Below are 27305 nucleotides of genomic sequence, written 5' to 3'. Positions count from 1 at the left end.
ATGAGGAGCGAGCTGGCTACACTCACAAGCTCCCCGGGCCTGGCCCCTTGGGTAATGAACCTTGGCATCACCAGCACCTGGGGGCAATGAGCTGAGGCTCTCCCTCGGTGGCACAGGTGCTCCCTTTCCAGGGGTTTAACCTGCTTCTACTCTCATCCCTCTGTTTCAGGAGGGGAGGCTCCTACAAAGGCTGCAGTTTGCACATACTGGCTCCCTGAGGTGGGCACTACAGGAGGGTGTCAGACCTGAGCCCACAGCACTCTGCAGGGCTCTGCCCTCGGGCACTCAGACCCAGCAGGTGGATCCTCGCCTCGCCCACAGTACCCTGGAGGAGGCTCAGCGCTGCGGGGTTTGGCCTCAGCAGGAGGCGGATGTGGAGGCTGCTAGGAGGTGACAGCCCCTCCGGCATTGCCAAGCCAAGCCCCAGGAGATATGCAAAAAGCTTCTGCTAGAGGGTTGCCCTGCCAGAAGGCTGTGCTTGGTCCTGGGGAGGGGCTGGCAGCACAGCCTGGCTGCAGAGATCAGGTAGGGGAGGAGCAGGCAGCAGGTCTGGGGTGCAGGTTGCAGCTGCTCCATGACACTCTCCCTCTGCCACTTTATTTCAGTTCTGTGGTCTCTGCCCCCAGAAATAGGTGCAGCCCCAGCTCCCCCAGGGCTCCCTGCCCCACAGGGGCAGAAATTGGGAATGATCAAGAGGGTGACAAGGCTGTAGTTCTGCAGGCACAGCAGCTGGAGGTGCCAGGAGGAAGACGGGGCAAGGCACCAGGCAGCTCGTCAGAGTTTCCATCCGTTGCTGAACTCAAGATAAAAGTGATAAAGCTCAAGGAGGAAACAACTTCCAAACCTGTGCCAGCCCTGCTGGCACTGCCTGGCACCACACAGAGGACCTCTGCTGGCACAGGCCTGGGGCCACTGTTAGCCATGACCAGGCCTGCGCTGCACTGGGCAGCATGAGACACCAGAGGACAGGGGTCTGTCTTTTTCAGGCAGGACCCCAGAGCCAGGGAGCCTGGACCCTGCACGAGGCCAGCTATGAAACACAGGAGGCTCAACAGCTTTGCAATGTTTACTCTTGAAAAAATAATTCAATTCAGAAAGCGTCAAACCCTGGTGATGCCACACACCCAGCCCTGCCATGGCTGCCACCCTGGAGCCCTGCTGGGGATATGGGGAGGGCTGGAGAACAGCACCCCACAGGCTGTGGTGTGTGGAGAAGGGGGAGCCTGAAGCCCACCAGTCACGTCCTGCTGTCACTGAGAGCTGGGAGCCACAGACATGAGGTCACACATGGCTGGCAGGAGAGGAGAGTGAACTCATGTTTAGCCATCTCCTATCCCTAGGACCACCTTCCCCAGCCCCAAGAGGAGATGGGAGGAAGCCAAGCCTGGGCTCTACTTGAGAAAGGGAAGAGAATGCATTTAGTTTCAAGGGAAAGAGAAACTGAGCCTTGGGAACAGAACTGCCAAGGAAAGGGTAGGGGAGAGCCATGAAGTTTTTCCAAAGCTACTTTTTCTCAGCAAGAAGCCAAGTCCCTTTTCCATCCTCTTAAAAGACCTGCTTTACCCTGAGGGCCAGCACAGGGGCCACCTGCCCACTGGCTGCCAGAGCAGAGTCCCACTGAGGGGCAGCTCTGGGGGCAGCTGGGGAGGGCAGGGCTGAACCCCAGATTGGTACTGCAGCCTCAAGGGTGTCAGCCTCATGCTCTTGTTCCCCTCCTGCATCCATCCCATCCCATCCCTGCTGCTGGGGCAGGCATGCAAGGGACTGAGTGTCAGAGTCCCTGCAGTCATGCTAGAGCTGGGCTGCATCCACACTGGGATCATCTCAGCCAAAGAGGAGTTCACAAGTTTTCACTCCTTTTCTGGGCAAGGGAGGAAAGCAGTGAATATAGAGGGTGGAGCCAGGGGGACAAGAGACAAACCTCCCATGACTGCCCCTGAATAGGCTGGGGGCTGCCAGCTCTCCATGCTGCCTCCTGTTATCTGCCCCCTCTCAGAAGCAATAAATAAATAAATTAGTGTAGTGTAGACCCCGATGCTCAGTTCACAGTGACAAAATGAAGGGGAAGAGCCCCTGTGACCTCAAGGAAAGGGCTGAGCAGCAGCTCCTCTTCCCAAAGGCAAGCCAGAGCACTGCATCCCTGCCCCAGGCTGGGGAACGGGCAGAGAACAGATCTCTTGCTGCACAGATGAGAGGGGAAGCTGTACTGAGCAAGGGGACCAGGACTGTGCCCCTGGGGTGCAGGGACATTAGTACCGAATGGCTGGGGATGGCAGGGGGCCCTGGGGTGCTTCCTAAGGCACAGAACCCCCTCCCCCTCTCCCTCTGCACGAGGGGTGTACCACAGCGGGAGGGCTGGGCTGCCCATCCCAGACCAGCTCACAGCTTCCCTGACAGCAACTTTCCACGGTAAGGGTGGGGATTCAGGAGAAGAATCTCCCTCTGCCTTCAGCAAAAGCAGGAGATACCTGGGCAGGGAGGGTGGAGAGACAGGGTGCAGTACCACAGGCAAGGACCATAGTGCAGCATCTCTCACTCCAGGGGACCCCGGCCCAGCCTGCCCCTGCAGCCAGGGGATGCCTGCTGGCTGCTCCCATCTTGCTCTGCAAGGCACTTTCACCCCCTCTCCCACGACTCAGGGGCAGGGCTGCTCCCCACAGAGAAGGTGGATGAGGACAGTCTGAGCCAGAGCACACAGCCTGGTCCACTTCCATTTACAGTCACCTCCAGCTTCCAGAACTGACTGCCCTTGTGCTGGCTGTGGGGTGTTCCCTATGTGTCTACAGCAAGTCCAGCTCCTCTTCAGCATTCCCTTTTCTGTGCACCAGTACCTGCAGCCCACAAAGCAAAGCCAGTGTGCAGGAAGATGTCCAGCCCACGCACAGTCTTCAAGGTGCATCCATTGTGCAGGTAACAGCAGAGATGCTGGAATATCCCCTCTTCAGCACTGTGTTTACCATGGGGCACAAAGCCAGCCAGGGAAGAGTTAATAAATAACACCCAGCTGGTAGGCTGAAGCACTTGCACCATGCTGCCTTCTCAGGACTTCAGGGCCAAAAAGGAGAGCAGAGGTGTTTTTTGAGGCCCCCTCCTTCCTCCAGCCTTGCCCAGCCAGGGGGCAAAAGGAGCAGCGTTAGTAGAGTGTCTGTGTTAAAAAAACAAAGTTCCTGGGATGGGGGTGGCATTATCTACAGTGAAGGACCCTGTCCTGTGCAAGGGAGAGGGAAACCACAACAGGGGGCTGGAGGGAGCCCAACATCTCCTTTTGCAGCCCAAAACAGGAGTCTATATCCAGTCACCAGCCTCCGAGAGCCGCTGCCAACTCTGTCTCTGCACCGTGGGGATCTCTGTGCTCCCCAGATCCCTTTTGCTTCCAGCTGCCAGCCTCACGTCTGCTCTGCTGCTGCAACTGCTGGCACTGCTGCTGCCCCTTCCTCCTTGGCAGGAGGCTCCATGTAGATTGGTGTCACCGATGAGGGCTTCTTGGACCTGCAGGGGAGGGGGCAGGATGGGAACAGGCAGGGCTGGTGGTCCTTCAGGACCCCAATTCCCAACAGCACTGCCTGGTATGATCTCCTTCCCACTGTCAATCTCCAGCCCTGTGAATATATCCTGTCCCCTCTCCCACCACAGTTAATAAGAAGTGAGGGTGGGGTCCCCAGGACTGGGCTGGGACTGAGGTGGATGATGGAGTGTGCCAGGCAGGGGACAGTGCTGTAAGGATGGGGCATTGCTCAGACATTCCTGTCCCTGATACTCACGAGTAGGGGGAGGCAGGGACCCCCACCACAAGGAAGTGGTTCTTCTTACGGAAGAGCCGCCACAGCCCCTTGTGGTTCCCACGGACGTCCAGGTCCCAGATGTGGAGGCACTAGGATGGTGGGGAGGGAGGAAAAGGCATCAGAGCCTGGGGACACCAGGGCCAGGTGTCCCCTGGCATGGGAGGAGCCACAACCCCTGCCCTCACTGACACATAGCAGAGAGGGCTGCACCCCTCCAGCCACACCAAGAACTTCAACATCATCCAGGGACAGCAAGAATCCATTTGCTGAGCTGTGTCAATGCCATGGGCAAACCCAAGAACAACAGCCACGTGTTTCCCAGCGATGCAGAGACCAGTGCAGGGATGAGGACAGGCCGTGTCAGGGGCCTCACCTTGGCAAGTTGAGTCCAGCTGGTGAAATCTGCTTCCTGCTCCATCCTTATGAACATGACGTAGACCTTGCCCTCAGTGTCGGGCACGAAGGAGTCCTCACAGGGGTTTTTGCTGTGGTCCAAGACCTCAGCCTCACTGTGGAAACAGAACAGGGAGTGAGAGGGGACCCCACCTTCTCCCTGTTCCCACTGCAGAGTACTTCAGACATGCAGGATGTGGCTGGGGCCACCAGGGCCATCTCTACCCTTCCTTCTGTTCTGGTTGGCTCACCCAGTGTGCCCTGTGGTCTGCCCACCTTCCAGCAGGCACTCACCCCAGGAGCCGATGGATTTCAGTCTCATAGTTATCCTTCCTCAAGCTGTTGGAGGAGAAGAGAACACAGAGGTCAGGGCAAAGTCAGTTTGATAAGCAGGGAACATCCAAAATTATCCAAATTTTAACACTGAAGGCAGCTGGAACCAATAAATGGAGAGCAGGCACTGCCACACATTATTGAGATGTGGCAGCAAAAACATGACCCTTCAACATGTCCACCTGAAGCACAGGGTAGCCAAACCCAACCTTGCAAAAACCACTGCCAGGACTCCCCAGCAGAGGCCAGTGTGTTGATGCAGGAGGTTATGGCTGCTCCAGAGGGGAGATCACTCCAGCACAAGGAGACAAGGGTGAGGCCAAGCAATTGTTTCATAAAGATCTCATTGTGACCAGCACTCACCTCTCCACATTTTTAAGCTGGACATTTGGAACTGTGTTGAACTTGTGCTTCTTGAAATAGGCTTCCTGGGAAGAAGAGAGAGGGGAGGGAAGGAAAACCAGGTGAGATCATGTGTCAGCAATACCTGGAATTGACCTCAAGCATCTCCACTATCTGGGGAGGTGTCCGAGTCAGAGCTCAGCACCAGGATGGGGTCTGGGGGATGTGGGAGGTCACTCACGTGGAAGTAGCCGTTCATGTTGAGCCCCACGATGCCGAAGTGGTAGGAGCGCGAGATGTCCGGGATGATGCACTCCCGGCCCTTCCGCTGCTCAGGCATCCGCATCCACATGTCCCAGTCCCAGAGCTGGGGAGGGGAAACTGCTACTCACACTCAAGTCTGGGGACAGGGCTTGGAAGTGTGGCCACCCAAGGACCCTTCTGGGTGCACACACCAGCCCCTTTGGCCCCAGCTCTGGCTAGTTATGTGCCTCATCAAGTTACTGTCTGTCCCAAATCCATTCTGCTTGGGCATCCTTCCCAGTATAAACACAGGCACAGCCCCTCCAAGAGCTGTACACCCAGGGACTGGGTGAAGATCAGGGATTGCTGATGGGCAGGGATGGGGGTGCAGAAGACAGGGTCCCTCTAGGGTACTCACCTTCTCAGGAGTTGGCCACTTAGGCTCCAGCTCATCCTTGTACAGACTCTTCCGGAGCACCCATCCCAGGCCTGGCATGGTTTCCACACGGTACAGGAGCGAGGGGTCCTCAGCTGTGTGCTCATAGCCCTGCAATGTGGGAGTGTTCAGCATCCTTACCCACCAAAAAAGGGAGTGCTCCATTGAGTTTCTCATGATGGGAAAAAGGGAACAGCCACTGGGAAGCAAATGGCAGGGACAGGATGGTGATTTGCAGGGGCACTTCTGAAGAGTCCAGGGCTGGGGAGACAAACCCACTTAGGATGACAGTGGGGACACACATCCTGCTTTAAAGATGGAACCTGGACCCCAGCCTGATGTGTGAGCAACACAGGGCAGAGGTGACCTTGCTCCACCATCCTTCCCTGACCCACCTGGTCATTCCAAGCAGAGATGCAGTACAGGCTCTCATCCTCCTCCAGAAGGTGGATTGACTGGCTCAGAAAGCTGAGGAAAGAGCAGACCAGTCAAACACCTTTCTACCATGGAAACCAAGGCAAACCCTCCACCAAGAGATGAGCCACCCCCTGGATGAGCAACTGCTGGAACCACTTATCCCAATTTTTGGACTGAGATAACTGATGCTGGTGTGAGACCAGGGGAGGAGCACCCAAACAAGCTAAGCTGCATCTCACCATGGGGAAAGGACAGCATTGTCTCCTGCCCATCAGTCTCTTCTCCTTAAGAAGAAACAGGAGCCCCATTAGACGCTGCCCCTGTCCTCTGGCTATGGGGCAGCCCCAACCATGTGTGCATAGAATGGATCAGTGTCCCCAAAAAGCAAACCAGGAAGAGATCCCCAACCCTGAAGTCACCCTGCACTGAGTGCCAGGACACTGGCCTCAACACTCTGAATGCAGAGCTCCGTTATGGCTGTTATATGGGGACTGCTCAGCCTCAGATAAGTGAGCTACAGCTGGCAGGGGATCTGGCTTCTCCTGAGCATTCAGAGAGCTTCCAGGAAATGGTTCCACCCAGGAACCCCCAACTTTACCTGAAGAAGTCAACAGAAATGTCAAGATCTTCCTCCAGAACCACAGCAAATTTAGCATCCTGCGGGGTAAGGAGAACACCAGAAGGATGGAGATGAACAGGACAGAGCAGAGCCACAAGCAGTGTCCCCTGCCTGTGTGGTTCCTTGCCCTGGACATCTGATCCCAGCTCCTGTGGGACAGGGATCACAAATGCCAGGGAAAGTCTGCACTGCAGCAGTCTCACTCACCGGAAAAAGGTTGAAGGTTGCAGTCAGACTGGCTTTGTAGTGCTGTAAGAAAAGACAATTGTTGCCTGTGTTAGCATCAACCTGGCACAGATCTGGGGCTAAACCTGCCTCTGTCATATGCTATCCCAGGTCTCTGGAAATAACTGTCCCAGGATTTTGGAAAGCTCTCTCACCTGGGAAACTCTGGCATTTTTAATGCTGATGGGAGTGTGCTGTATTCCTGAGAGGCCAAACAGCTCCACAACATCCATTGGCTCCTGCAATGGAAAAGTAAAAAACTCACCAAACGCATGGGCCATTCTTCCTTCCCCTGCCATTGTCAGCTCCCCAGGACAACAGGAACATCCCCTGCATGTGGCTGTCTTCTTGGGGACTAGTGAGGCTCAAAGTGATGCTGAGCTATAGATCCTGCAGCACAGAACTTGCCAAACTCTCATGGCCCTTCAGTATCACCATGACTTTGTTAGCCCTTTTTGCAGACCCAGAGTTGTATCCAAAAATATCTGAGAGGTCCCAAATTCTCAGTCCCACAAAGACAGTGCAGAAAGAAAACAGCTATAGCCAGGACCACCTAGTAGCTGCTTAATGGCAAGACCACAGTCAACTCCATTTTCTCTCACAGTTACCAAGAAAAGGACCTTTCTGACCAAGCACATCTGCTCTGGAGTCAGAAATAATCCAAATTTGGGATGACATATCTCTGCCCCAAAAAGGAGCCACCAAGGCCTTCTCCTTACTGTGCATCCCACCTCCTAGCTATAAAAGAGAGAAGGAGCTCCCATTGTACCAATCCTTCCCCCTTTCCCTGGTATCCACCATGGCAGCTTGAGCATCCAGGCTGCCCCCTTGTAGCTAAGGGATGCTGCTCCAGTTGCCATGGCAATGGATGCTGCTATCTTTAACTGCTCTGATGTGGTGCAGCAAGAGTCTGCATAAACAAGCCAGCTTCCCCCAGCCCCACAACGTGGCAGTGGTGGGAGAGGCCTGCAAGGGAACAACTGTCTCCATCCCAGGACAGCCAGGCAGTACCTCACTGGATGCTGCAGAGATGAGGCCTAGCAAGCTCCTGAGACCTACTAAGATCCCACATGCCTGTCCCAAAGTACATTCCACTGCCAGAGAGACAGGGTTTTCCCTCTAAAAGGCCAGTTCTCCTCCACCTGGCCCCAGCTTCTGTGAGCCCCAAGCTTTGAGCCTTGGGAAAACATAGTTTTGGGTCTTTTCACCGCTTAGTGAGAATGGAGCTGGACAGGCATGGCTGGACTGGTGTGTTCCTCTCCATGTGAGGGGGCTGGACAGGTGGTGTCACACCCAGAGCCTGCTCAAGGTAATGGCGATACTCATTAAGTGAAAAAAACAGATTGGGAGAGCCCATCATGACCACCACAGGTCATTCCTGCACACCAAGCCCTTTCTGACATGAGGATATCAGCCCTGGGATTTGGAAAAGACCAAGGCAGCTTTATCCACACCCACGGCTTGGCTAAGCTGACTGACTTTGCACAGGAGCAGGTTAGAAGCAGTGTGACACACAGCAGGAGGAAGGTGACAAGGCTCTTCACTTGCCACCCTCCAAGGACTGGGCCAGCACTGGGCTGGGGGACCATAGAGCTGACCACAGGCATCTCTGGAAATGCTCTCACCTCGTAGTACCCATCGATGAAGACTGTGATCATCTGTGGATTGACGCCCTGAGCCGACAGCAAGGAACGCAGCATCCTGAGGAGAGACGGAGGGGCCTGAGCGCAGCACAGCCCCAGTGGGCACAGGCCCTTCAGCACAGGGGTATGGATCCCTTGGCATGGGGGAAAGTGGGCATGATTAGGGAACAGGACCTACCTACGCCTTCCCTTCCCCTCCCCCAAGGTCTGCCCTTGGTGCTCATGCATCCCCAGGAGGAGGCTGATCCTGCCAGCAGGACAAAGGGAAGGGCCTGGGCCATGCCTGGTCTTGTGGCACAGAGCAGAGTAGCCGTGCCCTCTGGGAGTGCTTACCTGTACAGGTAGTTAGGGCGGTTCCCGGCAATGACAGCTACAGGCACATCAAAGACTTTATTGTCTTTGAGCTGGAAGAGAACAATGTGTGTGAGTGGGGGTGGGAGAGGCCATGCAAACCAAAATGACGCACTGGGAGCAGGATCCAAGGGATAGGGACCTGCTGCTAAGATAGCAGAGCTGCATAGTCCTACCTCCTGGCTCAGGGCCACACCAACCAACCAGGATGCCCTCATCACTACTGAAGACCTTGACAGCTTCCCTCCTTCACCCTACCTCTGTCCCAGCTCCAAAATCCCAGTATGGATCCACTCAGAGATTGGGTCTGAATCCTTCAGTACTGTGCCAAGGACAGCCCAAAAGTCACGATAGCTGCTCTGTCTCTAAATGTTCAGGCTCTGCTGCTTACACTGATTTCCCTAGAACAGGGTAACCTGGCAGCTCAGGGCAAAGGAATTCCCCTTCCCCAGCATGGCCCACCCCCAGGTATTCACCTCACCTTTGCTGGGGCTAAGGGCTTGCCAAACTGCTGGGGCAGTTTGCATCACTGAGCTGATGCTTAAGGACAGTTCTCTGCATCTGAGCTACAAAACACACCTGGTCCAGCCCAGCCCTCCCTCCTGGAGCCTCCTCTGAACACTCTGCCCCGGCACTCACAGGATCAGGGTTGAACTCGATGGGTGTGGGATCCTTGCAGCTGCACACACTGCCATAACCTTCCACTTTGCTGCAGAACCTCTTGCGGCGCCGGTTCAGCTCCGTGTCGGGCCAGTGGCATTCAGCATCTGGATGCACCAAGGAGAAAAAACAGATCTGTCATCCCCACAGACTCACCTGGAGTGTGCTCCAGGATGGGATACCACACACATGGCTCTCCCTGGCCTCAGCACCAAGCCAGTCCTTGGTACTGTGAACAAGCAACGCTTCTGGATGCCAGATACAACTTCAGGAGCCATTCAGAGCCCAGCCCCACCTCTGGCTGCTCTGAGCAGCAATGCATTGTTCATGGCTAACAGTCAGAAAAGACCAGGCCAGGTCTGGTTTGGAGAGGTGGCAACTGGCCAGACCATGTTCCCACTTCTTCATCCTCACCCTTGTCAACAACCATGCCTGGAATTGCCATGGAGGCAGGAAGAAAGGGAGCTAAGCCCTTTTTAAGTTACCATCATCATCTCAAAAAGCCTTAAATACAGACCCATGGTTTTGACTTAAACCAGGCAGCAGGGAGACATCTCCCAGAGACACCACAGAGCAGATTGTACTTCCTACCTTCCACAGATGTCAGGTGAACTTCTGTCTTCAGCAGCACGGGGTCACCCCACGTGGAGAGGGCAGGTGACTTGGCATGTTTCTCCCCATATACTTCCCCTGGAGCAGAACACAGGGTCAGGACTGTCTGGACGAGCTCAGCCCTCCTGTGTCAAGGCATGACCAGGGGCTGTCAGCCTGGGGGACAGCTTGGCACCTTTTACCATTGGCCTCTGGCAAACTGCTGAAGGAACATGCTCTGCTTCCATACCCTCCCTCGACCCCAGGAATGGAGCTGCCAATCTCTGCAACTTGTTCCCTGCTCACAGAGTCTGTTGGGGATGGGCTGGGTTTGTCTTCACCTGGCTTCTCCAAAATAAAGAAGCCACAAACCCTCTCCCAGGCTGTGCAAGACTCACCTCCCTTCTTCCCCACAAATGTCCACATGTCTCTCCAGCTCAAGAATGGTGCAACTTGGCTCCCCAGGCTTTTCAGGACATTCTTGGCTGTCTCCTTGAGGTGAAAGGAGCCTTCATCCTGGAACAAAAAACAACTCTATAGCTGAGGCCTGGCTCCTGACAGGGCAAGTCTCTCACCAATACCAAAGGGTAACAGGGCCCACTCCTACCTTTGAATCAGTTGAGCCAAAAACCTTCAAGGTCTCTGTACCACTTAACCTTCTGGTGGCTTCATCATGACCCACTGGGAGGTCAAAGGAGTCATGAACTCCTGTTTCCTTGAGACCAAATTGTTCTCAAGCAGGGCCATGTGTTAAGTAACACTTCACACAGCTAAACCTGAAAGCCTGAAGCAGTGCTGCTTGTACAGCAGCCTGGACCCAGCACAGTCCACAGGGCCCCTATAAAGCCTGGAACTGGGAGCCAGAAGGATCCCACCACATCCTTATATTTCCTTATGTCCACTCTCCACCTAACCCCTTGTCTACTGCTGTGGGCTCTGACACATTTGCTTTTTGATCTCCTGCTTTGCTGCACACGGTAGTACCTAAAGCAACAGGGGAGAGCAAGAGGACAAGGGAGGTGATCCAGACAGGGAGTCAGAGCCCCATGGGAATGTGACATTTAGTCCTGGGAATGCCTGATGACATTCAGGAGGCTATTGCCCAGATAAGCTTCAGGACATCCTGACTCAAGATGACTTTTTTTTTTGACACGAGGGTCACATACCTTAATGGTGAAGATCAGGATCCGGCCCCGGGCAACCATGTTGAGGAAAAGTACCATGGCTTCATCTTCATGGGGAGAATAGGTGTCAAAGACCCTCTTGGCCATCACATGACCCTGTTGGTATTCGCACGTCAGATGGATGTTAAATACTACATGGTATGGACACACAGAATTATGGAAATCTGTCCTGGGAGCCTCATTCCCTGAGCAACACAGGGAGTGGCTTTTCCGGTATGCCAGGGAGTTAGTCCCCAGGCAAGCTCAGCCCTCAGGCCTTCCTGCATGGAGGTCCATGGGAAGCATCACCCAACCTCACAACTCCTCCCCTGCCTGCTCCCCAAGGACAGCAGGCAGCACAAGGAAACCCTGCAGGGACTCTCTGGGTGACAGTGTCATGCTCTGCAAACTGCACACAAAAAACATTCAGGGACTTCCATCCTGGCTGCCCCCAGCTTCAGGCACCCAACAGTTTAAGAGCAAGGATGAACTGCCCATTAAGAATGACATGGGGATGTTTTACCGTGGCCTGATTTAAGACGATGACATGGATTCCTCTTCCCTGCTCCCGAGCCTCATCTTCCAGGACCTGCAAGCAAAAAAATGATGAGAATCATATGCCAAGACCTCTTTTTATTCCCTGCCCATTCAGCACAGCAGAGCCCCCAAACAAGAGGCAAGTTTCTTTGGCTTTGCTCACAGCAGTGATGGGTGCCAGAGCAGAAGTCCTGGAAGCAGAACTTGCCAGCCACTGAAGTGCTCTCACCACTGCTGTATGTGGCTTCACCATTCAGCTCTGTCCATCCTCTGCTCCCAGGGACAGCCAGCACCTGTCACTCACCGTTGTCCCATCCACAGCCACGTAGACCTTCGACCGACTGGAGTACACCTCGACATCCAGGACCTTCTTGTTGTTGACAGGGTGCCTGGGGACCTCCACATTCAGCATCTCATCATCTACAGCGGGGAAATTCCCAATTTCAACCAGTCAAGGCACCTCTAGCTTGTCCCCACTCTGTGCTAGCCCAGCCAAACCTCCAGAAGGGCATGCCCACCAGGAATCCCAGCCCAAGGAGTCATGGGTCAGAATTTACAGGGATGGTAAGTAATGGCAACAGGTCTGGACTCAGCTCTGCAGCCAAATGTGCTGAAGCCTTCAGTAGACAGACCAGGAAGGGAGCAGAATTTTCTACTAATTTTTGTTAAACCCACAAGCACAGACCTGTCTCTCATTATATTGCTGGTCACAAGTTAGCCCTGACTTAAAGGGACCCTCTGGTTTCCTTGCTTTCAATGCACAACAGGATGCTGCCCCTCACCATAGTCCTGTGCAGACTCCTCTTCCTCCTCATAAGCAGCTCTCCTGGTGTCCAAGATCAGCTTGATGTTCACAATTACAGTCACAAGCAGGAAGAGAACAGCACCTGTCTGCAATGCAGGATGTTTTGTGTTAGAAATTTGTGACTAACAACCCCAAACCCAGTCCACCTTAGCACAGGCTGCAGGACACCCCAAGGAGATCTTGCATGGGATCACAAGCATCTGTCATTTTCCCTGCTTTTCTCTGAGGAAAGCAAAGAGAAAGAAATACAGGTGACCGAGTTTCATGGTGAAATGCATTCATCAGCTGGAGAGCACTGACTCCTTGATATGTGAGAATTAACCCACTTCCAACGTATCCCTGCTTCCAGATCTGTGAGCAGATTCCTGCTAAATTATTGCATCAATGTTGAGAGTCCCTGCAGGCAAAGAGTTTGGTAATTCAGAGTTACAGCTCCCAGGGTAACCTTAACTTCTGCCTCTGCTGCAGCATCACTACTCTCATCCATCCCTCTGGAACCAGAGGATGCACTCAGGGTATTCAGAGGAGAGGAGATGCTGTGCAGCTGAATCAAACAAAGGGAAGCAGCTGAGGTCTGATTTCAGGAAACTGCACTGTACCACAGGCTGCAGAGACCAGCCTGCAGCCTTACTGTCTGCAGCAAACTTCAATGCAACCCTCGTGGGTGCTGACACAGAGGGCTGTGGGAAGGTCCAGGGGCTGTAGACCAGACCCTTGATTCTCTGAGGTGTATAATGGGGCTGGGATCACACACTGGCCTGCCCTTGGTGAGAAGCACTAAAAGGATTCCTGCCCTGTCTGTCCAGCTACTGCCTCAAAGCTCCGTGCTGCTGCTATCTCTGCCAAGCAGCCAAACAGGTTCAAAGAGTAACTGAGGAAAAAAACCAGCAATGAGACAATACGATGGTATAAATGTCACTATGGCATTTTGGCTTGTTAATTTGCTGTTGACTCAGGAGTACGAGCACCTTTTGGGATCTCTGCACAGAGAGCTTTTAATTAGGCACGAACAGAGCCGTGGGCTCACAGAGAGGCAGCAAGGCCACCTCACCAACCTGCCCAGACATTCTGCCCTGGTCAGCACTGGGGACATGAGGGAAAAGACCTGGTGACCAAAGTGAATAGGGCAATAAGGAATAAGAACTCAGCAAGACCAGCAGCCAGGTCCAGCAAAGCTGGCTCAGTCAAAGCTACTGATGGATGTGTGGCTGCTGCAGACCTGGTTACTCCATACCTACAGCTCTGATCTACCTATTCTAAGCCAAATTTTCATCTGTGTTTTGAGCCACAGAAGTGCCACAAAGTACAGAGATCACAACGTGCAGGTTCTAGCCCATTACCCCAGCATGGTGAGCAATGCCTGCCTGAATGACTAGAACCATGCCCAAGCCTTGAACACCCCATCAGACACAGAACTGAGCAGTCTCCTTGTCCAAGACCAAGGACCCAAGGACCTCCAAGCCACAGGCAAAACTTCCCCTGCTCCCTCCTACAGCAACCAACTGCCAGATCTCATGAGCTCCTCTCAGGAAAGGCCCCTTTTCTGTGTTTTGCTGCCATGGGGCCAAACCTTCCTGTCCTTACAGCCGCAGACACCCCCCAGGATGCCGTCTCCACCAAGGATTAGCTGTTTCACAGCACAACCAACCAAGCCTGAGGCTTTCCCAGACGCCAGCTGCCTCTGGGGCACGAGATCCTGTTACCAAGCCCTATTTTCTCTGTCCACCTGTCGTGCCTTATACCAGGCTTGGTTTGCAAATCAAACAGCTCAAAGCTGAGCCCTGCAGCACTCAGCATGGGTCCAGAGCAAGGATGGGAGGAATCAGCTGGTTTCTAGCTGAAAGCCTTCCAAATCCACCTGGATAATTGTATCTCCTCCCATAGCCACTCAACAGGTCTGCTGGCAGCTCAAACGAGCTGCTACACATAGCAGACCCTTCCACACAAAGGCATTTGGAGGCAGCATCTTGGGGACCAAATTATGCTTCCTCAGCATGTCAGGTCACCCAGACTGCCAGCAGACACACTTCCACCCATGCAGCTGCTCCATAAACTCATAAATCCTGCAGATTATCCCTCCTAATCTACTGCAGGGCCGCGGGTGACTCACCTGACACAGCTTCCGCAGCGCACGCTGGTTCATCAGCTTGTACTTCCAGGCAAGGTACCAGCTCCGCTTTTTGTGGGGCTTCACAGTGGGGTTGGGCTTCCACTCGTCCATAGTCCCGGGAGCTGGCAGTGTGGGGCAGGGGTCAGGATGTGTGCTGCTCCAGTCTCATGTCCATCGGGGCTCCCTGCCAGGATGGGATGGGTGCAGGGTGAGAGAGGTGCCTTCAAACCCTCTCCCCAGCAAAGACAGAGCCTGGCACAAGCAGCAGCCACACACAGCATAGATGTGTCACTAGCAAAAGTCCTTTGAAGCCTCCATCCCTGCCAAAACTCCTGCTGGGAGCGATGCAGGAGGCCAGGCTTCGATCCGGGGCTGTGAGAAGGATGAGGCCCGATAACTCATGGGCCAGTGACAGCCTCTGCTCCAGGCCAACCCCTCAGCGAGGCTGCTGCAGTGCCATGGGCCCATTCCCACGCTCTGGGAAGGAAACGCAGCCCAAAGTCACAAGCATACAATAGCCCTTGGACCGGCAGGTGTTATGGAATGGGCCATCGCTGGCTGTATGTGCCACAGGGGTCCGTGGTGGAGTGACACCCTCCACACTCACAGGCCGATCCCCGCTATCGGGGCGCAGCCAGCCCAGACACGGGGAGCAGCACCGGGCCAGCGTCCTGCTGGAGCTCCCAGCACCCCGGGCAGAGGAGCTGTGCCAGCGGGAGGCCGGGCTCCCTGCGGAGAGCGAACCGCTGGGCCTGGGCGGGATGTGGAGTTCCGGCGGAGCCAGGGACCTGTCTGGAGCGCAGCGTGCCCCGACAAGGCCAGGCACGGCGGGGAGACAAGCGCTGAGGGGCCCAGAGGCACTGGGGGGCAGCGGTGGCGAAGGGCACCCAGGGCGGGGGGAAGCCGGGTGTCTGAGGGCGGCAATGAGCGGCGGCGGGGAGAGGGGGACCCGGGCGCTTCGGGACCGCGGGGAGTCCAGGGGGGTGCCGGAGGGCGTGTGGCGGCGGCGCTACTCACGGGGAGGCTGAGGCGGGGCCGGGAAGGGCCGGAAAGGGCCGGGCCGGGCCGGGCCGGGCCGGGCCGGGCTGGGCTGGGCTGGGCTGGGCTGGGCTAGGCTGGGCTGGGCAGGGCTGGGCTGGGCCGGTCCCGTCCCGGCTCGGCGCTGCCGCCGCCGCCCCGCGCACCCTCCGCGCCGCTTCCGGCGCCGCAGCGACACCGCGGGGGCGTGGTCAGGGCTAGCCCCGCCCCTAACCCCGCCCCCCGCCGCTCTGCGCGCCCCGGCGGACCTCGCTGGTGCGCGGGCAGGTGGCGGCAGGGGGCGTGGCGAGGGGCGTGGCCGCGGCAGGGGGCGTGTCCGAGCGCGGGCCGCGGTGACAGCGCGGCCGCCGCCGCCCCACCCGCATGGAGGGCGGCGGGGAGGCGCTGCCCGCGGACCTGCGGGACCTGGCGGGCAAGGTGGGACGGCGCCCGCCCGCCGTGCTGCTGCGGGGGCTGCGGGCCGACACCGCCCCCGCGCCTCCTGCGCCGCCCGCGCCGCCTGCGACACCCGCACCGGCCCGCGGTGCCCACCCGCCGCTCGCCGAACGCCTCCGGACGCTCCGCCTCGAGCTGGTGAGTGCCGCGGTACCGGCAGCGCTGCCGGCCATCCCCGGTAGCTGACCGTCCCACCCCGCGGTCGCCGCATCCACCCCGGGTAGCCGCTTGCCATCCCCGGTGGCAGTCCCGAATAGTGCCCGCGCTCTGCCTGCATTTTGGGGAGCCCCCGCCTTGTTCCTCCGCGTACGGGTTAAACTCTCCAGCTCTTACCCCTTCCCTGGCTCACACAGCATTCACCCCCGGGGTCCCGCGGACCCCTCTGCCACCTCCGTCCTGCGCCCCTCGCCCCGCGCTGCCCCAGCCGCCGGCTCCGGCGGGCATCGCGCTGTCCCGGGATCAGAATTTAGGGCAGGGACCTTCGCCAAGGGCATGGTGGTGGATCTCCTCTCCCCCGGGTGTGACCCTCGGGGTGACAAGGCACAAGCATCGCTGGGAGCTTTCCCGGCGTTCGGTTCCTGCTGGGGCTTCTCGGGAGGCTCGTAAAGGGTTGCGCTGCGGTGGCAGCCTTTCCCGGGGACCGTGGGAGTGCCGGTGGCAGCCTTCTCGCCTCCCTCTTTCGTGGAGGGAGCAAATACCGGCGATGCCTGCGCCTCCGGGAAACGTGGCGAGATTGGGCAATGGGTTCAAGTGCAGCTGGGGGGAAGGGACTCTCCCACGCATGAACATGCCGAGTGGGTGGGAATGAGCATTGTTTCCATAGGGAAACAGGATAAATACGCCTGCATCCCCGCGTGCCCCCGGGGGACTGGAGCACCACCCAGCCTGAGCCCTCCACTTTGGCTGATTCAATATTCCCATCGGTGCAAGAGCTTTCATCCTCCCTCTGCTTTCATCCTCCCTCTGCGCCAGCTTCCAGGCTGCACCCTGACCGGGGGAGAAAGGTCTCTGGGGCAGTGTGGTGTTTGCCCTGCCCAGGTGCAAGCAGGCTCAGCCTATGGCCAGCAAGGCCTGGCTCGGGCCGGGCATTATTCACCTTGGCTCAGAAAAGCATTTCCTTGTCCTGCCCTGACTCTTCTTGCTGGCCAGTGAAGAAGTGGGGACACTTCACACGCAGATCAGCAGCTCGGGATTGGGACCCAGGTGCCAAAACCCAGCACGGGGCTCCCCTCATCTCCCCATCCCCATGAACGTGAACCAGAATTCCCCCCCACCCCGAGCAGCAGGAAACCAGCAAACCCCATGCTCAGAGGATAAGCTGGCCTGGGAGTGGGCGGTGGGAGGAGAATTTAGCAAATTCCCACTCTCGCCTCCTGATCGGAGGAGGAAGATTTATCCCTAGAGCTAGATATCTTCAAAGGAGAAGGCGCCTGAGGTTTCTTGCATGCTGGGGAGGGGAGCAGGGCTGTATGTGCCCCTGGAGAGCGTGAGGAGGAGTGTGACAGTCCCCTGTATGGCTGTCCTTGTCGTGAGGTCGTGCAGTGAACTTCAGTGCATCTGGAGGAGTATAGAGAGCAGGCTGTGCTGGGTCTCCTCCCACAATAACCTTGACCTGCTGGAGAAGGGGTTTCTTGGAGTGCGACGGGGAGGTCAGGCTTGCCTGAACTAGCAGCAAATTGATGGCCAATCCCTTCCAGCAAACAGTGTGGAAAGCGGGGAGTGTTATCCCGCCCTCTGCTTTTGGGGTGGCTTCCCTGGCATCTCTGACAGCTGCATGAGGCAGAGAAAAATGGGGAACCCCCCACCAGGGGTTTCCAGCCCTCCTCCTCCTTCATCGTCTCCCTGCCAAGACCAGATGCTTTAGCAGTGCGTGCAGAAAAGTCCATTGTAGGCAGTTTTTAAAATAACTTGCCTAGAAAGGAAATTTCTGCACTTGGAAGCTGGCTCCTGCCCCAATCCGGGCACATCACTTCTATTTTTTATTTAAATCCAGCTTGAGGAGTGTGGGGAAGGGGGTGGGGGGCTGGTGTTGGATCTTTACAAATCTTTGACCCTTTTTTTTGGTGTTGACTGGAGTGAGAGGTGTCACATGGCAAAATCCTGGCTGGAGTTTTCCCAGGCTCCTTTCTCGGATGCTTCTGTTGCCGTGCTGGCTGTGGGACCGGAGATGGGGGTCTCAGGAGACTGTGGGGTCACCGTGGGCGGACGGGTGACTCCCAGGGTACCGGATGCTGAGGACTGGGCGCTGTGCTGAAAAATGATCCCAGGGGATCGCCTGGATTTCAGTCACAGCTTGCTGATGCTGGCCATGGGATGTGTTTGTGGAGGAGGCCATGGGCATCTGCAGCCCCCAGGCTGCCTGTACCTGCCCTGCAGTGGGTTTTCTCCCTTTCTCCCCATCGTGGCCTTATTTCCTTTCCTGGCAAAATATTTGCGTCCTGTGTAGGGGAAATCCAGTGGCTTTTGGCGGGCAGTATCACGCAGACAGGAATGTCTTGGCACACAGGGCTTTCCATTAGGAAAACAGATGTTTCTGCAGCAACTGAGGTTTGCAAAGAGCTTCCCCAGGCTTGGAGGGGCAGGAGTCAGTGAGGCGAGTGGTGTGATGAGCAAGGCCTGTCCTCCTTGTCCTCCCATTTTGGGAGTGATTTGGGTCACCAAATCTTGCCATGTGACAGTGTCACCAAGCTTGGTTCAGACCCAAGAAACAAAGAAGTAAAGGGATGAAGGGGCCAGCCTGGGGAGGTCCCTGAGTAATGCCTGATCCTCTTGCCCTGCCAGCAGCCTCCCAGGTCTTGGAGGATGCTCTGGGATCAGATTTGCATCCAGTACCTCCAGTTCCTTGCTTACTCATTGTTCCCATAGGAGACAGCAACATAAGTGCCCTGGATTTATTTCCCCGAGGGGGTTGGTGGCTGTTGGTCATCGATGGCAGCGTCCCCAGATCTTGGACATAGTGCCCTAGGATAGTTCTCTGCAGAGTGCTCTTCCATACTGTGCTCTTCATCAAGCAGGAGACCTGTGGCCACCGCGGTGACACCCGGCCGGGCTGGGCTGGGACATGGAGCCCCTGGGTCACCTCAACCCGCCGTGCTTTCTGTCTCCCCCCAGGCTTACCTGCGAGCGGTTGACGTGAAGATCCTGCAGCAGCTGGTGGTGGTGAACGAGGGCATCGAGGCGGTGAAGTGGCTGCTGGAGGAGCGCAGCACCCTGACCAGCCGCTGCAGCAGCCTGGCCAGCAGCCAGTACAGCCTGGTGGAGAGCCAGGAGGCCTCACGGCGGGGCAGCTGGGACAGCCTGCAGGACCCCAACGACAGGCTGGACAGCATCTCCGTCGGCAGCTACCTGGACACCTTGGCTGATGACATGGATGAGTATTCCCAGAACGCTGCCGAAACTGCCGCTGCATCCACATCGGGCAGAGCCCTGGCCAGGGCAGAGCAGGATTGGGTCAGGATCGACCCCGAGAGGGGTCTTGCAAAGCAAGAGAAGGACAAAGAGGAGCATGAGTGGCCCCATGTGGACCTCTCCCCACCCGGGTTGCCCCAGGATCACCGGTTTGCTAAGGAGCCCCAGGTGCCCAACGGGTTTTTGGGCCAGCAGTCCCCCTCTCTGGAACCAGACAGAGACACCAAATCACCACCGGGGGCTGGGGAGAGGCTGGGGAAGGGGAATCCGGATGGGAAGGCTTGGAAAGCTGAGTCTGACCTCGAGAACTGCAAACTCAACAGCAAACTGCACCTGGAGTATGATGCCCACTGGCGCTGGCTCCAGTCACAGGATGATGTGACATTCTTATAGCCCGTGGCTTCGCCTTTCCAGTCCAGCTCTCCCAACTGCCCACTCTGCTTCACTTGTCTGTGCTTGGGAGAGTTGGGGTGGCTGGAGGGGGGGGCAGGCTGGGTGGGGGTGTTGCACTGTTCCTCTGATCACCCCAACAGCATTTGGTGATGCAGCCATAAGGGACTGGGTGCCTGCCCTGCAGCACATTTCTGGGAGAGGTGGGATGAGGTGGGTCCTGGTGGATTTAATCCTTTGCTCTAGGGTGGTGCTTGCAGGTGGCTGGACACTCCTTATTGTCCCTGATGGTGGTGGTGGGGAAACCTGGGACAGTGGGATTCCTGGGATCTCTCTCTCTAATCCTCAGCTTCCTGTGTGCAAAAACTGGGGACCCTTCCCCCAAAATGACTACCCAGAGAGGACAGGAGACACTGCTATGCATCCACAGCTCAGTGGCACCAGCATGCTCACTGTGGGGCAGGAACATGAGTAGGGCATCCCTGTTGGATCTGCTAATTTCCATCACTGTCTTCAAGGCCAGTGTCCATCCGGGACAGGGCTGACCTGGGGTTTGGCCCCAGCATATGATGGATGCTAAAAACCCCTTCCCTGCAGGTGCAGCCCTGCCTGGTTTAAATGCCTCTGTGAAGCCAGTCTGAGGTGGGGCTGAGGAGCCTTTGCCCGTGCCCTGTGGAGGAAGGATGATGGTGCAGACTTCCTGACGTGATGACATGAGAATGACAAAGCACTGGGTGGGAAATGGAAATCCAGTTCTCCCAGTTTGTTCCTGGACTGTCTTCCACCTTGGGAGCAGTCCTGCAGAATCCCTGGGATGTGGCAGTGCATGGGCAGCCAGGCAGAGCCTGCAGGGCTCAGACTCTGAGAGGTTCCTGCTCTCCCCTGACACAGTGTGATGGTGGTGAAGGCTGGGTTTCTCTGTGTGATGAATGGTGTCAGGTCTCTGCCTCCTACCAGCAACCGAAACACGAAGCTGCTCTGTTGGGGTGGATTTGCAGTGACTCTGGTCTGGAGACATCTTCTCTGTCTTTTTAGCCTTGGCTTCTGCCCGTGCCTTTTGCTGTCCCCACCACGCCTCCCAGCATGCTGGCTTGTGGAGCATGGCTTGCAGCTGGAGCCATGTGAGAGCTTGGGCAGGACCTGCTGCTTTCACCAGATGATGCAGAGAAGGACCTGAGCTTCATTCAAGGAGCCAGACTCTTCCACATTTGTGGATAAGCCTGGAGTGTCCTTCAGAACCCGTGGGTACATCTGGCCCCAGCCAAGTGCTGTGATGGCTTTGCTCTCACTATCGTGCTTCATTGTTCCCTTCCCTGCATGGGTCACAGCTTGGATCTTTCCTTGCTGGGGCAGTAGGAGTGAGGACATCATTTTGTGATGTCGGTGGGAAGCTGAGAGAGAGGGAAGCAACTGGCTGTGACTTCCCAGATGTGAGATGTGAGCTGGTTAGGAAGGTGGTTGGGGGCACAACAGGTTCAGCTTGGTGTCTCTGAAGCAGCACCTTCAGTGGAAATTACCCTCTGAGAGCCCCGAGCACCCTCCCTTCCCCTGCAGATCCTCAGGATTTCCCTGGATGGATGTGGAGAGCAGGACAATACCCAAAACTCAGAGACAGTACCTGCTGAGGACTTGGGGGAATCCCAGCAAAGTGGGACTGGGTTGCACTATGCAAGCATCTATCTGCCTGCCCCGGAGCAGCTGTGCTTGGCTTGCCATTGCCTGCTTGTGGCTCCCTGCATAGCTGTGCTGCTGACTCTGAGCCACCATGTCCCCAAGGCTGGCTGTTCCCTGCTTTCCTGCTAACCCTGCATGCAATGAATCAGCTGAGGGTCCCTGGGGGAGACAGGGTAAGTCCTTCGGCGCTGTTAAAATCATTCTCAACAAAAAATAGCTGGCTTAATAAATGTTCATGTTTCTCCCAGGCCCCACTGTTGGTGCTTTGCTGAGCTTACAGTTGTTTCTAGGGGAAGGGGAGACGATCTGGGATGGAATGCCCTGCAGCCTCTGGCAGCCCTGCAGAAGGGCAGGTTTAGCTTCAGCCCTGAAATAGGCACAGACCAAATGTCTGGGGCTCTGTCCCTTCTCACATCAGTGTGGTGGCACATAAAAGTCACTTTGCCTGAAGCAGCTGGGTACCAGTGCACATTTGCTGGGAGCAGTGGTGACTGTATTGATCTCGGCTGAACTATGGGTCAAATAGCAGCTTCACCCTTCCTGCCACAAATTTCCAAGGAAGATCATTTTAGGTGTTTGCCAGCCCTGTTAGCTGTGCTGGAGTCTTTGTTTGCTTCCTGTGTTCTGCAGTGGCAGCTTTGGCTCCCGTGGCTTCCTCCACCCAGGAGGTGCAGTGTGGATCTGGGTGTAGAGCAGAGACTTCTCTGTCCCAGCCGGGGTGGGAGCAGCACAGCTCTGATATCAGGCTGTTGGGATTTGCTCCTGGGTGGATCCCTTTAAAACCACTAGAGCCAGTGCTCATGCAAACATCAGCTTTTCCAAAGCAAACGCAATCGGCTTATCCAGCCCTGCCATCCCAGCCTCAGCATCCCTTCCGGCTCACAGCTTTGACACCGTGAGCTTTTGCAAATGGGGAACTGGATGCTGGAGCCAGCAGGACTCAGCAGGATTTCCCCAGTTTCTGCTGGGCTGAGGTAAAAAATAGAATAATGAAGAAAATCTCAGAAATGAAATGCCCTGCCTATTTCTCTTCCAAATCCAGACCTCAGCAGTTGGACAGACCTGTATTGCTGCAGAAAAACTTTTGCTGGGGCTCCCCTGGGCATGGACTCTTCAGCCTGGCTTACATCAGCCCAAGGTGCCCACAGCCCCAAAATCTGTGTATTCCCCAAATCCCATCCCTTGGAGCTGGCAGGATGGATGGAACCTCATGGTTTTATCCCAGCTCTGTCTCTGGGCTGCATAGATGAGGGATCACCCCCCTTTGGGCTTTCCCCAGGCATGGGCAGAGCCAAACCTTCCCTGGGGAAACACCCCGGGGACCTGCATCTCGCTGAAAGGTGGGTGCAGCAATGGGGTGCAGAGCTCCCATGGGTGGGAAGAAGCCCAGAGCTTCCCTCCTGGTCTACCTGGCCCTGACCCTGCCTGCTGCTGCCCTTGAGCTGCTCTTGGGCTGTTCAGTGCTGGTATCAGGTAAGAAAACAAGCAGATAAAGCAGGCGGGATCCCAGCCGTGCCAGAAAACACCCACCTCTGTTACAATAAAAACACCAGCAAGCCAATTTTTTTTTCCAGATATACACAGAGATTAGACTGCCTTAACGAGGCAGTAAAAGACTTCAATAGCTCTCCTTGCTTGTTATTAAAATGTCCCCTGGGCTTTCCCTTCCCTGCGTGCAGCTCAGCTCTGAAGGGGCCTGTCCCCAGAGCAATGCAGCCATTTAAGCAATTTCTGTTAGTTCCTGTGGGGAGGAAGCATGAAAATATCCTTTTCCCAGAGGAAAAGGAGCATGGTCCCCATGGTCAGAAGGAAGGTGGCCAAGCTCTGTGGCCTTTGGCCTGGCAGGCCTGTGGCCCCACACCATCCCATGGGCTCACTGCCATGGGGAGCAGCACTATGGGGGGACCCTGGGAGCAGGTGCAGGGGGTATGTGGGTGCAAGCACAGCCTGTGGGGCTGATCACAGCACCCCCACCCTCCTCTTATCTGGAGATGGATGCTCCCTGTTGACCCTTGTACCGTTCCCTGCACAGCTCCCACACACCCCGGTTGTCTGTAACCCTTTCTGGGGAGCAGCACTGTGAGCAGAGCTCTCGTTTTGTGCTGCCTGACCCACTGCAGACAGCACGGGGCAAGAGAGGCCAATACACGGGACAGGAAGGGCTCATGTAGCTGCCAACCCCTGCTCTCAGCCCACCCTGTTGTGGCTGGGGGGATGTTGTGATGGCCTCCTGAGCAAGGCTGAAGTGTTGGTGCTGGTTGCAGCATAATGGTGATGCCCAGATCCCCAGGAAGAGCCCTGTGATGCCAAAGCTCTCTCCAATTTAGGACAATTGAATTCATTCCACTCCTTTGGGACATGGCACTCATTTGGCCCCATCACTCAGCTCTCCTCCAGCCTGCTCCCCATGCTGTGCCCAGGACCCCCCAGTGCTGGATTAAATCAGCCCAGTGTAGGATTCCTGTGTCCTGAATTTCCAAATAGTTTCCGTCTTTTCCTTCCCACTGCTCCTGGGTCACAGGTCTCCAAAGGTGGGAACTTCCTACAGGTTTTGTGCAAAGAGGAGAGACAAGAGACATCCCCCTCCCTGTACCTGTCTTCTACTGAACCTCTTCTACACCCTGGAGGAGCCATGCTGGACAGAGGATACTCTGTCCAGGGAAGCTCAGATACCTGGTGGGGTCTCCTGGTAACCTCCTGCCTCCTCCCCCCTTTGGGAAGCCCCTCCTGAGATTCTTGGTGTCTGCAGGTGAGTGTGAGTCTGCTGAACAGGAGTACAAAGTCAGAGTGTGACCCAGGAATGAGCTGAGCCTTTGGGAAATGCCTCCCCAGGCTGTTTGTTCCCTGCCAGAGGCTGGCAGCTGGCCAGGCCTTTGCTTTGGAGAATAATCCACTGGCTCTAGAGCTTCCCAGCACTCCTTGGGAGTGAAAAACAAGTGTGACTGCTCAGGGCCTCGTGGGTCTGTGGGCACGGGTGGGTGACAAGGACAGGCACAGGGCTTCATTCCCTGCCTGTGCCCTGCTCCAGCCCAGCCAAGGGGCCAGGAGGGAGTGTTGGCACAGCTTTCCCCTTGCTCCTCCCTGGGTGCTGGACACCCACCCTGGCCCATCAGCATCCCTGATATCCCACCTTCTTCCCACTTACATCACCCATCGCTTGGCAAGGATCCTGCTACACCTCCCATGTAGGACTTGGATGAGGGGACATCCTGCCCAGTGCCACCCCAGGGGTGACAACCAAAACCTGTGTATCGCCAGGAGATGAGTGTGCTCCTGCCACCAGCTCTGCCTCGGTCCCCAGTGGGGAGCAGAAGAAAAATCTGAATTGCTCTTCTGAGAAATTAATCTTCTTTTCCGGTCTTAGCTCAGCCTGACCTAGAAGAACCAGCCCCTGGGGTTGTTTTTTTTCCCCTGTCGGGTGCTTAAAGGAAAAATTACAGCAAATGTGTTGAAAAGAAGCTGTGGGAGACAAGGACCAGACCTACAGCAGGGCAAAGTGGGCAGGCAATGGTTTTAGGAAGGATTTGCCAGGCTTCCCTCTCCTGCAAGACCCTCTGGTCGGGGCTGGGTGGGCAGAGAAAATTCCATCTGCCCAACCATGGGTGCTAAAACAGAAGCAGTAAAAGGCTGAGAGCTGTGCTAGGTTCCTCCTGGCAGGGTGCAGAGTCAGGGGGACTTTCGGCTGGAGGGAAGTAAAATCTGAGCTGCTGGAGAGAGAAATGGCAATGGGAACAAAGAGCTGCACTGCTCCTGCCCTTCCTTGGTGGCTGTGGTCCTGGGGTGGCGACAGGGACTGGGGTTGGGTGCAAGGACAGCACTGACCACCAGGAGAGGGACAGGAGGTGAAATATGCCTCTACCAGGACCTGCTCCTCCCCCACCAAACCTCCCACTGCTCCATTTCACATCGCTTTTCCTCAATCCCTTTCAGGCCCAGGGATGAAGCCTGGATGGCCCAAGTGGCATCCCTGCCTTTGGAGGCACAAGCTGGGTGAGGGAAACCAGCCACCCCAGCACCACAATGATCCTGATAAAATGTTTAAGCTCATGTCCTGGGGGTTACATCTAAGTAAAGGCTTCAGCTGTCCTGAAGGACTCTACTCCTGGGCTGAAGGGCCAGGAGCCCTTTCCCTGCTGCCTCGCTGCCTCAGTTTCCCTTTTGTAAAGTTGGGGGAGATAGAAAGGAAAGAAATCCTCAGTTTCCTCTTGTGCCTGTGGATTTTCTTGTGGCTGTGCTGTGGGGCTGGTTCCAGTTCCACAAGTCTTGGAGGAGAGCAGGGAGGCCAAGCAGTTGTTGTGGTGCTCATCCATGTGTGTCTGTTCATCTGTCTGCCTGTCCCTCCTTGTCAGACTGCAGCACCTGTGGCCATCAAACACCTTCTGCAAAGGGGTCTTGAGCCCAGAACCAACCCCAGCTGGGATGTGTGGGCTGGGAGAGAGGCAATGCTGGGAGCCAAAGGGGTTTGAGGCAGTTTTTGGGCAGTAGCCCTCATTTTGGAGGCTCAGCCCTGAGTCTTGGGGCAGGAGGTGCAGGCAGTGTGAGCAGCAGGGATTATGGCTGCTATAAAAAGCACCAGCATCTCTCGTCTCTGCTCCCTAAGGCGCTTAGGGGAGGAAAGAGGGAATTAAAGAGCAACCTTCTGCACTGAAGAGGTGCAGAGATGGCAGCAGTCAGAACAGCCCAGCACAATCATCAGACCCCTTCCCCCTCAGCATCCCCAAAAACCTCCCCTGGGCAAAGAAGTCCCCCCATGCTCTTTCTGGGTTCCTGCTGTTGGATCACCAGAGATTTGTTCCCTGCTTAGAGGTTGTGGGGGGCAAGGAGAGGGCTGAGGGGGACAGCCAAGCCTGGAGAGGGGCTCCTTGTGGGTGAGAAGAGCACATGAGGGTGCTGTACCATTTGCACAACCCAAACAAAAACATTGAGCTCTCCCTTCCCCATCTTTGCAGCCTCACTCATCTGTCTGGTCCTGTCCTGCCACCTCACTTCAAAGGTCCTCTGAGGGTACTGGAAATGTCCTCCAAAATGCAGTGAGCTGCCTGGGCACCCGGCTGGACAGAAAAACACTGAATTCTTGGAGAGACAGGCACTGTTGCAGCCAAAAGCCATGCCCTGTCTCCAGTGTCCCGAGAAAAAATGGCTCAGTGATCTTGGGACTCTGACAGGCTCACAGTCATCCTCAGAGCTCAGCACCAGTGCAGGCTCTGGTGACATGTTTGGGGACAAGTTAGGGGGAAGGCAGGTGCCAGATGATGGCAATGATGCAGGGATGGGGTATGTGAAGGAAGGTGGCATGGGAAATTGCTATCCTCTGTGGCTTTTCCCTGTATGTGGCAGGTTCCAGTGGGGTCACTTCCAAAAACAGCTACAGACACAGGATCCTGTGGCTCTGGTGCCAGCCCTCGTTCCTGGCATTGATCAGGTGTGACCCTGCAGCTCAGGGAGGTGGTTGGTGTTTTCCCTCACCACGGACACTGCTGGAACTCCACCCAGAGCTCGGCCAGCCCGGGATATGGACACAGCACCAGGATCCCTCCTGGACCTCTGCAAATGAGGGGCTTCAACGAGGCTGCGGGGAGTGGGCTGAGGGCATTTCCTCTCCAGCCCCTTCCCAGAACAGAGCAGCCTGGCAGACCCCGGTGCAGGTGGCCACAGGAGGGAGCTGGGCTCCTTCCTTCTGCTCCCGCTCAGAGGACAGTGACAGGCTGGG

The 27305-nt window shown here is 56.2% G+C and overlaps 2 protein-coding genes across 4 annotated transcripts; one reads left to right on the top strand and one right to left on the bottom strand.

The window, feature by feature from the left end:
• Nucleotides 1-1048: 1048 nt before the first annotated feature.
• On the bottom strand, nucleotides 1049-16528 carry POMGNT1 (protein O-linked mannose N-acetylglucosaminyltransferase 1 (beta 1,2-)). 3 transcript variants are annotated; one of them, XR_014853710.1, is made up of 23 exons: nucleotides 15668-15868; nucleotides 14651-14834; nucleotides 12518-12626; nucleotides 12040-12155; nucleotides 11722-11787; nucleotides 11202-11315; nucleotides 10434-10551; nucleotides 10036-10134; nucleotides 9424-9551; nucleotides 8767-8837; nucleotides 8416-8491; nucleotides 6946-7029; nucleotides 6773-6814; nucleotides 6545-6603; nucleotides 5925-5997; nucleotides 5512-5640; nucleotides 5092-5217; nucleotides 4872-4936; nucleotides 4470-4514; nucleotides 4156-4291; nucleotides 3762-3871; nucleotides 1619-3489; nucleotides 1049-1564 (listed from the first exon to the last, which is right to left on the bottom strand). XR_014853710.1 is itself a non-coding variant. In XM_085067692.1 (22 exons), exons 2-22 carry the CDS (start codon nucleotides 14759-14761, stop codon nucleotides 3387-3389), a joined length of 1980 nt encoding a protein of 659 aa, XP_084923818.1. In that variant the 5' UTR covers nucleotides 14762-14834; nucleotides 16513-16528; the 3' UTR covers nucleotides 1049-3386. The 3 variants fall into 3 exon arrangements, 2 of the variants coding, with proteins under 2 accessions (XP_084923818.1, XP_084923817.1); XM_085067692.1 differs by lacking the exon at nucleotides 15668-15868 and adding an exon at nucleotides 16513-16528 and having other exon boundaries at nucleotides 1049-3489; XM_085067691.1 differs by having other exon boundaries at nucleotides 1049-3489.
• LURAP1 (leucine rich adaptor protein 1) lies at nucleotides 15992-21844 on the top strand. Its single transcript, XM_085067693.1, has 2 exons — nucleotides 15992-16261; nucleotides 19235-21844. Exons 1-2 carry the CDS (start codon nucleotides 16052-16054, stop codon nucleotides 19922-19924), a joined length of 900 nt encoding a protein of 299 aa, XP_084923819.1. The 5' UTR covers nucleotides 15992-16051; the 3' UTR covers nucleotides 19925-21844.
• Nucleotides 21845-27305: the final 5461 nt, after the last annotated feature.

Source organism: Lichenostomus cassidix, chromosome 8 (genome assembly GCF_008360975.1).
Source record: "Lichenostomus cassidix isolate B80296 chromosome 8, HeHo_3.0, whole genome shotgun sequence".
Taxonomy (NCBI): domain Eukaryota; kingdom Metazoa; phylum Chordata; class Aves; order Passeriformes; family Meliphagidae; genus Lichenostomus; species Lichenostomus cassidix.
This window is presented reverse-complemented; position numbering and strand designations above follow the sequence as displayed.